The sequence below is a fragment of the Eurytemora carolleeae genome, unplaced genomic scaffold, assembly GCF_000591075.1.
Source record: "Eurytemora carolleeae unplaced genomic scaffold, Eaff_2.0 scaffold179, whole genome shotgun sequence".
NCBI lineage: Eukaryota > Metazoa > Arthropoda > Copepoda > Calanoida > Temoridae > Eurytemora > Eurytemora carolleeae.
The window spans coordinates 107,689-118,914 of record NW_019396088.1 but is presented as its reverse complement, the minus strand read 5'-3'; the positions used below and the strand labels follow the sequence as shown (position 1 = coordinate 118,914).

Here is an 11,226-nt window from a genome sequence, read left to right as displayed (position 1 = left end):
GGTCTGTGTACACTGCACAATTGTTGTATTTGGTTGATTGAAATATTTTAAATCATATCTTGAGTCCTACCGTTTTCTTTTTCTTCGACAATTTTATGGCTTCCACTTAGGGTTTCGGCCAAAAAAATTTTTTTCGCCAAAGCAAAGATTTTTGCAATTTTCCGAATCATTTTCTCTTTATTTTGCAAAATTAACTTTCACGAAACTTATAATTCATTAATTCCCTTTATTCATCAATTTTAACAAACAAAATATAAAGTTATAAATATAAAATAACAAAAATAGAATAATGAAGAGAGAATTGCATGAAAATTAAATAAATATTTAACAAAATTTTAAATATGTTTTGTAAATTTAATTAATTAATCATTTACAAATTTCTTAAAATCTTTATTTAAGAATCGCAAAACTTCTGGGTTTTTAATGCAAATACGAGCAATCTTCTGAATAATTGCATTAAAAAAAACTATTTAACTTTAAAATCTTTACTTTACAGATAATTAAATATCATTTCTGTCTTTTCATTGAATTCTCAATTTTATTAAATAATTTTTTTTCCAGATTAAAAAATGGATTTTAGTCGATCAGGGGACATTAATGCACTGGTAGAGATGCTTGATACCTCCTGCAATATCAAGTAAGTACTAATTGCTTGGATGGTTAAGTTATTTTTTTAAATTAAATCTTTGACGACAAATACCACTGTTTTATTTTAGTTTATTTTAACTAGGAGGGGGTACTTTCCCTTAATTTTTTACCGGGGGAATATCTAGCTTAATGACATTTGTTTCTTAGGAGTGATGGGAGCCGTATAAATCGGTTTAACAACGACGAAAATGAAAAGTATGAAGATAAGGATAAGAAAAAAAAGAACATAAAGAAAACCATCGTTAACATTAGGTAATTCAAATCTTTAAAAAAGGGAGAATTTGCTTTGTTTGGAAATTTTTAAGAACGATTATCAAAATGTGGTAGATATATATATATATAAATAGATATAGATATAGATATAGATATAGATATAGATATAGATATAGATATAGATATAGATATAGATATAGATATCATAAGATTCAATAAAAAAATAAAATTAGATCTTAAGTTTAGGATTTATTTTATTGTTACAGGCTACAATGTGTCCCAATAAATATGAAAATTTAAAGAAGATAATTCATAATACTGAATATTCAATGTACATGAATTGAACCTTTAAAACTGCTACAAAAGAGTATTTTATGTCAAAAAGGACCATGGTGCAGCCTGCAGGAACTATTATAGATATCGAGATAAATGCGTGTTCCTGATTTTTTGTTAATCTACAGATTAATGTAATCTGTATTCGATATTCAGCATGAAATTCGTAACCCTGGAGGAAAAATTTGAATAAAGAGATAACGCATTGATCCTCAAATTAAAAGTGCCCACAAGGGATATTGAGATAAAGCAATCGGGATTATCAGTATTCAAGTCAAAAGTTCCTAACTCTGATTTTCGTATTTTTTTCTTTTGTATTTAATTCATGGAATTTAATTTCATACTTAGTCGTCTTTGAATTACCGTGTTTAGTGGGACACCCAGTATAAAATAATAAGAAATTGGACCTCACCCAAGGTTATAATGCAAGAAAAGTTATTTCAGAGGTGTACGCAGCTTTTGTACTGCAGTGTAATTGTACTGTATGTAAACTTTAGGTTAACCATGTATGTGCACTGTATGTACAGTGTACACGATATGTACACTGTATGTACACTGTAAGTGCACTTTTTGTGCACTGTATGTACACTATATGTAAACTTTATGTTAACCATGTATATGTGGCATGTGCACTGTACATGTATGTATACGGGATGTACACGGTAACTACATTGTATGTACGAAAACTATAACTACATTGTACTGTTACAGGGAGGGGGAGGAGGGAGATGTACTGCAAGAGAGTACAACAGGACATCAGGATGATATTATCAACTTAGAACAAAGGTATTAAGGTGTACTGCAAATTGCAATACCATGAAATCAGAATTAACCCTCAAATTATCATTATGATGATCAAATTGCCAGAAACTGAAATTTGGAAAACCAACAAGGTTTCGAAAAATTTCTCACTGCATGCAGATACGTCCATCATCTGCATTCAAAGATGTAAATGGTACTGTTGTGAATCAGACACGACACTTTACACATGGAAGATTACTTGAGATTAAACCTACAGTCCCTTTAAACACAACGTTAGGCTTTCTTGTAACAGTGTGGTGTTCTTGTAACAGTGTGGTGTTCTTGTAATAGTGTGGTGTTCTTGTAACAGTGTGGTGTTCTTGTAACAGTGTGGTGTTCTTGTAACAGTGTGGTGTTCTTGTAACAGTGTGGTGTTCTTGCAACAGTGTGGTAATATAAATATTCATATACAGGGTGTCCCTTTACAGTTATGAAGACTATATTCACGAATTTCTTGATGAAAAATCCGAAGATGAATTGTATAACGAGGATTCAAGAATAGAGGCTGATTCCCAGGTTCTTGAGGTGAGATAACCCCCATTTTATCATCCTGACTCTCCACTTTCTAGTCCTGGCTTATCACTTTATCAACCGGGGGCGGGGTCACCACTTTTTTTGTAATTTTGCCAATTTTCTATATTAATCTTTAAATTACTTTATAAGCTAAATATCTTCTAAGCAAACTAGTTTTTCAAATCTTAAATTTTCAATGATGTTGCTTAAAGGGACTGCAGTGAGCGTAATTTTAAGTGACCCTCATGCATAGATGGCAATGCCCGATCCTATTCACAACAGTACCTTGAAACCTTTACGTGTAGGTGATATTGACGTTTTTCTAGGTTTAAAAGTATTTCATCCTAATAATTTAATTTCTTGAAGCTGAAATACGCTTGTCATAAGAAACAACAATTTTAAAAAAAACAAGTTTTCAAAATTGTAAACAATCACACAATGCATGAAACTGGTTCCTTAAAATTATGCTTACAGTCCCTTTAAAGAATGCATCATCATAGCTTGCTTGAGCTATAATTTTAAAATTCTTGTAAAAATAATGACATATGACATGGTGTCCCACGAAACATGACAGTAGACTGATGACTTTGAAGATCGCCCACGATCTTTAAAATAATTTACGACAAGAATGTTGAAGACTGAACGTCTAAAATAAATATCAACGACGACTTTTAAATAATCTTGCTTGCTACTGTCATGTTTCGGGTGACACCCTGTACATTTTATAAAATAATGATATTGTTTTTATACTAGTGTTTCCTTTATTTTAGTGAATGTATTTTTGTTTAGGGAGGGGAGTATGAGGTTGGAAATATGTTAAGAAAACCAACATTATCAATACGCTTTCATCTACCAAAGGTAAAAATTGTTAAAAAAAAAAGATATGATTGAGCATTAGAAGTCTTCTGTTGTGATATTAAACTTGATTAAAACATTACTATTTTTTTTAACATTTTATGCAAAATTTGTCTCATAAGAATTTAAAAGGATATTGGCTTACTTCGAAAAGAATTCGATGGTGATCGCTACTAATCTTACTATCTGTTGCGTCTATAAGGAGAAAATGGTTAAACACGACTCATACCGAAAAACGTAGCGTGCAAACAAATTCAGAAAGTTGCAATAATCGACTCAGATCGTAAATAATTCAATTTTATTCCAAACAAATCATTCAGATATTACAAACCATGATCATCGAATTTTATTTGACGCATTCGCATATAGTTGATAATTCATAATATCTCTATTTTTTGTCCACGATTTACTTTAAAAGACGATTATTTGGCCGCTAGGCGTCTCTGCCCTCGACGTTACAAGGGTTCCACTTGGGAGAGACACCTATCGGCCAAAAAAACGTCGTTTAAAGTATATCGTGTATTAAAAGTAAAAAATATTATGAAATATCAACTTTATTGGAATGCATCGAATTATGTTCGACGTTTACAATTATAATATCTGAATAATTAGTTGTAAATTTAATTGAATTATATTTTCGATCTGCTGAGTGATATATTGCAACTTTGTGAATTAATATGGATCCTATACGTTCTTCGGTTTGAGTCGTTTTTAACCCTTTTCTCCTTATAGACACAACAGATAGAAGTAAGGTTAGTAGCGATCACCATCGAATTCGATTCGACGTTAGCCCACCGCCCCCTTTTTATTTTTTGCTGACACTACCTTTAATTTTGAATAAATGATTCAGGAGGATAAAAGAACTATCGACTTAAACTGCTTGGAAGACACGGTAAACATATTTCTTAAACCTATAAAGGTGACGGAGAGGGGGGGGGGGAGTTTGAGGTTTTAATCATTTTCCCAAGGGCAACTTTCCAATTGACTATTTGTCAAGTAGCAACTTCCCAAATGTGCAATTTCCCAAGCGGCAACTTCCCAAAGGTTAGCTTAGGCCCTCTAAGGTGCAGAAGGCTGCAATATGGGGAGGGGCCGGGCGCTGCACACTGTGGAAAAAAGTGCCTTTCCATGTCTTTAAAAGTCGTCTTTTTTATGCAAGAATCTGTTTTTACCAGCTAATGAGCCAAGGATTTTATACAGTAAATAAAGTGAAGCCAAAAAGAAAAGGCTTTAGCATTTCGTAACGTATTTGCTTATTTTAAAGTTTCTGAAATTTTAAATTTTAAAAGTCATTTGGGGAAAATCCTTACCATTTCAAGACTTTATTTTCAGGGCTTTAAAAGACATTTGGGACCTGTACAATATATATATATATTGTATATATATATACATATATATATATGTACTCTGTTCAGATGTACCTGTACTCCCATCAGTACAAATCCCGAGTTTTCCTCCCAGCTCAGGTATATTGTTCATGTACAACATTACCGACCCAAGAATTCCCCGGGGTGTTACGTTACTTAACTGTCTCTTGCAGACAATTAAGTAAAATAAAATTCCGATCTGGAAGTTTCTGTGGAATATAAAAATACCGCGCATTTTCATCTCAAAAGAAGATAAAATTAATAGCAACAAGCTTTTTGAGAGATTAAAATTTGTACGTACCACTGGTTCCCTTGATTTATTTTAAACTGCAGTTTAAACTAGAGTGAGAACCAGAAAACTGTAGAATAAGAAGACGATATTAAAGCAATAATTAAGTGTATAGTTAATGTTGTTACAAAGTAAATGGTTTTCTTAGGTAGTACTAACTATATAATTAAATCACTTTTTAAGGATGAGACTTTTATAACTATCTGAAAAATCTGTAAATATAATTTTTTTAGAAAGGCATAACATTAAGAAAATAGATGACATAAATTTTCGCGACAACTTTGGATTATTTAACTATTACTTACTACAAATCTATGTATAACAAATCTTCATCTTTTCAATCATAAGTTTAAAGTATATATAATAATTTAAATATGTTTTCTGTAGTAGTTGAAATTTCAAAATAATGAATATAGATATCTAATTTATACTTGAGCTGAAAACTTTAGAATGAGATTCCCTTATCTCGATTACTTAATCTGAGTATCAATTGGACAAACTTTTGATTTTCTTCTTAACCCGTTCTTTCTTGGATATTCAAAGCACGCAATTTGTTGCCTGCAGTCATGGGGCGCAAAAGCTTGTGAAAATGCCCGTATAGGTAGAGAAAAATTAAAACCGGTTTTTAAAATTAGAGAGTTCCTCCAGCTTCTGAATATTAATCTTATGGCGGGCAAAATTTCAAATTTATCGGCTTCATATACGCGACTCTGATTGGTTGAATTTTATAAACTATTCAGGATACAAGTACAAGACTAAGTTAGTCTCGATATTAAGAAAAAGAGAGGATCAAGCATTAATCTCGATATCCACTATTCTATAGTTTTTAATGTTAGGCTGTTGTGAATCGGGCATTGGAATCTTTTCATAAATTACGCTTACAGTTAGTTTCAGGGAGAGTAATTCTATTATATTTATTTTAATTTATTTATCCTCATGAGACCCCCAGGTTAAATAGTAGTTTAACATTTAATCTGATATTTAACAATTAACTTTGGCCCGCGGGGGATTTAATAATTAACTATTTTCTTGTTCTGTTTCCAGGTGTCCAAAAAGAAACCAAAACTAGAATGGGATGAAAACTCAAGTGCACTCAGGTTAATAAGAATAATAATTTTAAATACAATTTTAAATTCTTAGTAACTTGGGAATTTACAGTGAGAACTAGAAAACTGTGGAATATATGTTGTTGTTGTTCTTTTTTCTTACTGAATAAATGTTGCTGAAAATTTAATAATTTGCAATTATTTATTTGTAATTGTTACAACTGATATATTTTCTAAATGTTCAGGGACTTTTTTTAGAAATAGTTTCGTTACAAAATAAAAAACTCTTTAGCAAAGACGACGAGAATTTTACTGTTTTTTTGGTTCTCACTGTAAAGGTTTTAATAGAAATGTGCCAAACCAAAGCAAAGTATTTGAAAATGTAAGTTATATATATTTTTGATGTAAGAATAAACTTGACTACGAATTCCCTTTTAAGTTTTAAATAATATTTTTATAGGGTAACCCTGGATGTGGCAACAAACAGTGCAGTTTTGAACTTTTAATAGATTAAAAATGTGAAAAATTATGAATACCTGAGACAAAGAATAATATGAATAATGGAATATAAAGACGACATCTCACCAATCTGATATGTGTATTTCAATTTAGAATAAAGAAAAGTTGATGCAATCCTGTTTGAACTACCGCCGTTTGAACTACTTGTTCATTTGAACTATTGTTCATTTGAACTACTGCACCTGGTACCATCACATGAGTAGTTCAAACAACCAATAGTACAGACGAGTTTGTTTCATGCTTATTTGAACTATTTTTTATTTTATTTGAAAAGGCGATAAAATACATATCAATATTTATTGAGGAATAGGAATGACAAATTATTTGCTAATAAAAAAAATAACAACAATATTAAGAGACTTGCATTTTTTTATCCTAAAAAGTTTTCTTCTAGTCAGCTTAATTATTAAGAATATTTGTAAATATCTGTGTTTTCCTTATTTGATTCTAACAGTTGCCTAAAAACAACTTTTCAAGTGAAATGGGTCTGTTTACACTGCACAATTTCTGTTTTTCATGTTCAACGGACTATTTAGTCAAATCTTAAATCAATGAGTCGTCTTTCTATTCCACAGTTTTTTTAGTTTCACTGTTCAATAAAAGAATCACAATAAAGAAAAGACTTCAATACCAAATTTTCTGATATTAAACATTTATAACGTAACAGGAAGTGGTTTTGAAAAGGGGTTAAAGATCAGATTGAATAAAGTATAGTCAGAAGTTTTATACAGAAACTTATCCGGGGGGGGGGGGCCTCCCCTTCTGTAATTCAAATACCTCTCCTATTGTTCAAGAGTTGTAAAGCTTAAAGGGACTGTAAGCATAATTTCAAGTTACCGTCCATGCACAAATGGGAATATCTGATTCACAATTAAAAGATTTTTCTGATAAAGTATGAATTAGATTTTAAAAATGATAATTTGCATTTGTCGGTTCTCTGAAGTCACAATGTGAATTTTACTGTAGGAAAACTTATATAATATATCCGAATAAAACACTTTTAACCAAGAAAAACGATATTATCTTCCATAAAAGTGGTCAGATAAATGTTTCAAGGGTACAGTTAGGGATCGGACATTATCATTTTTGCATGACTTTTTAGTAAATTGACCGAGATGGCTTTTTCAGGATATACCAACACTTTAATCTTTTTAGAATGGGACAATTCATCTGGTAAACTGTCCTGTTTTACCGTCTATAGTCTGAATATATATCTACGTCTAGTCCATATATATACTGTACACAACTTGTTCTAAATGCCTAAAAGTTGGGCCGGTACTTTAAATGAATCTGAGTTTTCAGAGCCAAATTATATAAATTAGTATTTTTATTATTTTACAAGATTCAAAAATAATTGCTCACATTTTGGAAAGTTTAGGCGTCGTACTCGTACAACTTTGATTTTTATGCAAACTTTGTATTTTTTTAATTAAGGACGATGCAAATATTGTCACTTGATACCCATACCATTTTATTGAGACACCCTGTTATTTGGGTTTAGAGAACAACTGTTCTACAGTGTGTACGTCAAGACGCATTATTCTTTTCTGGGATAAATTAAAAAAGGCTTAATTCACATCCAATAAACGTTAGATTAAAATCTTATTCCTCTCTTTACAGAGATATTCTGAAGAAATAGTTGCAATTTCTAGTAAACATTCAAATAATTCTTTCGGGGCAACTTTTAAAACTAGCAGATACGAGGTCACAAAGTCGTTGACTGTTGCCTGGTGTGTAGATTGAAGTAATTAGGTTCTGAGTTCTTACCACAAACTCAAATTTTCTAATCCTTTTATCTTTGAAATATTAGTTTGCAAACTTAGATTTGATTTTATAAAATATATAGTTTGGAATATGAAAGATATACGTAATCGATACGTCATCGGGTCGCAAAGAATAAACTCAATTCCTTTCCGATTTTTCTTTAGTTTCGCTTGGAGTGAGATCTTATTTTTAAACTCTTCAAAAAACACAAGAAATATCGTCTACACTATATTTGTACTTTTAAATTGTAACGTCAGTCTTTTATCTCTCATTTCTTGACGGCAGCAGCTGCCTTCTTGGCCTTCTTCTCTGCCTTAGGCTTGGCGGCCTTCACTGCCTTGGTGGCCTGAATTAAAGGAAACTTGATAAATTTCAATCATACAAATCTTTTTAATTGACAATTTTCCTTTCCCGTTTTTTAACGCAACCAATCATATTATTGCTATTTTTTACTTTTTGGATTTAATTTCTATCTAAAGAAAATCTGAAGAAAATCAACACATTCATATTTGCTTACTCCGAACATTATCTTACAATCAAACCAATCTATTTTGGCTTTGAATAATCTATATAAAAAAGCTTTTCGCTTATATATGTTAGCTAAAGCTTGCCAAACGGCTGAAGCGAATTGGCTAAAATTTTGAGGGAACCTTGGGTAATAGGCTAAAAAAAGTTTTTTCTTCATAAATCGAATTTCTTTTCAAATGTCGACTTTTTCTTGAAACTTCAAAAAAAAATTCTAATTTGTTTAAATTTTAACGGGCAACGCCGGGCACTTCATCTAGTTTAATATATATACCTTGACTGCCTTCTTCTTCTCCGCCTTTTTGGAAGCTTTCTTTGTTTTTGTTGTTTTCTTGACTCCTAGAGCATCATTCTTCTTCGCCTCCGCCTTCTTCTTAGCTGCTACCTTAGCACTAGGCATCTTCAATCTAGTCAATAATAATAATAATAATAATAATAATAATAATAATCATAATAAAAATAAAAATAATAATAATATAATAATAATGATGATAATGATGATAATAATAATAACAATAATAATAATAATAATCATCATAAAAAATTTGAATTGTGAAAAATTATGAAAATGATGACAAAAATATGAATGAATATGATGAAAATGCATATCTGAAAATAAAATGTATAAAATATAAAATTAATAGAAATAAACATGATTGAGATTAACTAACTAAGGGATGGGGAAATATCTTATATGGAATTAGGGATGGGGAAATTCTTGGGTAAAAGGAGGGTTGTGGGGTAATATTGGAAGTTTGCCATTATTAAGGGGGAAAACGGGGTGTCCTTTACGCACCCCCCCCCCCCCTCCGGCCACCACCCACACTCCACAGGTTCACAACAAAGAATTTATAAATATATTTTTTTTTGTTCTTATAAAAAGTCATTTTCAATATCTTAGATTATTTGTCATACTACGGCAAGATATACGGCAGAAAGATATATATTCTTTGCTTATTATTATACATATTATTTACTTTTTTATAATTTGATAAGCAAAATATATAGTTTTTAATGTGAAATCTTAGGGTTTTATAACGAAAAACAAACAATTTAATTGAAACAAAAAAAAATTGTATAATTTTTTACACATAGTTTTGAAGGAAAGATAGAAAATATTTATTTAATGAAAATGATATATTTAGGATTATGTTGCATTTTTCATATCTTTTTACCTTTTTAATGTGTATGTAATGTGTGTGAACGAATGAGGTCTCAAAGCTTGACTGACTGAGGTTGAGGTATCTCCCTAGTCCCTACTCCCTAGTCCCTGGCCGCTAGCCGCTACTACTACCGTCTACAGAATAGAGGTTTACTACAATTTAATTTCCCGCCTTTCTGTAGTGTAGCCGTTGAACCCCACTTGTAGAAATCACCATAAGGCCCCAAAAAAATATTTTAAAATTTTTGTGTTCTACATAATTTTATTGGAAATTTTATGATGAATTCAAATCTGAAAAGTGCTTTTAAAAATTCTAAATGTTAAAGAAGTTATAATAGCCTTAAATAACGGTCCAAAAATCTGTTGAATGTTTTTGGTGAGTTTTTTAGCTGTAACTCATTCAATTTTTATTTTTTTTAAGCGCTTTTCAGATTTGAAAATGATGTGTAACATGAAATTTTAAAAGATATTTTTTGGGGCCTTACGGTGATTTCTCCGATATTAAATCGTCAACTCGATGGACGATTTTGAATTTTTTTATTGCAATATTTTTGTTAATTGAAACGCAGCAACCTCTGGATGGGCGGTTAGCTGATTTCTAAAAAAGTCACAAATCAATCACCCTTATTAGTTGGGATTCTGAATTCTTGTGAAGTTGTGAACACTTGAATTTTTGAATTTTGAATTTTGAAATAGTTGAATTTTAGGATTTGATTTTCCCTATGTTACAGTTAGGTTTTTGGAATTTTAAAAGACATTTCACAAATGCTGTGAACTCCTAAAGGTTTTAATTAACAGGGTTTTAACATTTAAAACTGCATTATGTAAGAGATTGCTTATAATGAAATATGAAAAAAACTTTATGCTAAGAGAAAATATAATGGAAAATCTAACTAATTAAAAGGATCGTTTTTGTTTCGTTTATTCCATAAATCTACTTTTAAGGGTTAAAATTTGGCATAAGGTTAGAATATATTTTTGTGAGACCAAAATTATCCAAATTTAAATTTAGCATATTGGGAATTTTTCTATTTTTGAAAGGAATGTCGTTGAAATTAAAAGTGAACTTCCAATGCCCGATTTAATTCGGTATTACCTGGTATTACCTTTAAACCTTGATCTGATCAATAATAAAGAAGATAACATTGTTTTTCTAGCTTTCTTGGCTTATAATGGTACCGTTTATAGGGT

At 30.8% G+C, this 11,226-nt stretch overlaps 1 protein-coding gene and 1 long non-coding RNA gene across 2 annotated transcripts; one reads left to right on the top strand and one right to left on the bottom strand.

Annotated features, from left to right (window-relative positions):
- Positions 1 to 966: 966 nt before the first annotated feature.
- Positions 967 to 7,214, top strand: LOC111718339 (uncharacterized). The gene is made up of 8 exons (XM_023493904.1): positions 967 to 971; positions 1,906 to 1,980; positions 2,409 to 2,520; positions 3,298 to 3,366; positions 4,214 to 4,255; positions 4,779 to 4,829; positions 6,064 to 6,116; positions 6,526 to 7,214. Exons 1-8 carry the CDS (start codon positions 967 to 969, stop codon positions 6,569 to 6,571), a joined length of 453 nt encoding a protein of 150 aa, XP_023349672.1. The 3' UTR covers positions 6,572 to 7,214.
- A 1,349-nt stretch (positions 7,215 to 8,563) lies between these two features.
- On the bottom strand, positions 8,564 to 10,156 carry LOC111718354 (uncharacterized). Its single transcript, XR_002769031.1, has 3 exons — positions 10,049 to 10,156; positions 9,148 to 9,280; positions 8,564 to 8,694 (listed from the first exon to the last, which is right to left on the bottom strand). It is a non-coding gene; the product is annotated as an uncharacterized LOC111718354 (long non-coding RNA).
- Positions 10,157 to 11,226: the final 1,070 nt, after the last annotated feature.

Coding starts and splice junctions, on each gene's coding strand:
- LOC111718339 (XM_023493904.1), top strand. Junction 4,830..6,063: donor GAGTTTTCCTCCCAGCTCAG/GTATATTGTTCA, acceptor TTCTGTTTCCAG/GTGTCCAAAAAGAAACCAAA. Junction 6,117..6,525: donor GAAAACTCAAGTGCACTCAG/GTTAATAAGAAT, acceptor ATATTTTTATAG/GGTAACCCTGGATGTGGCAA.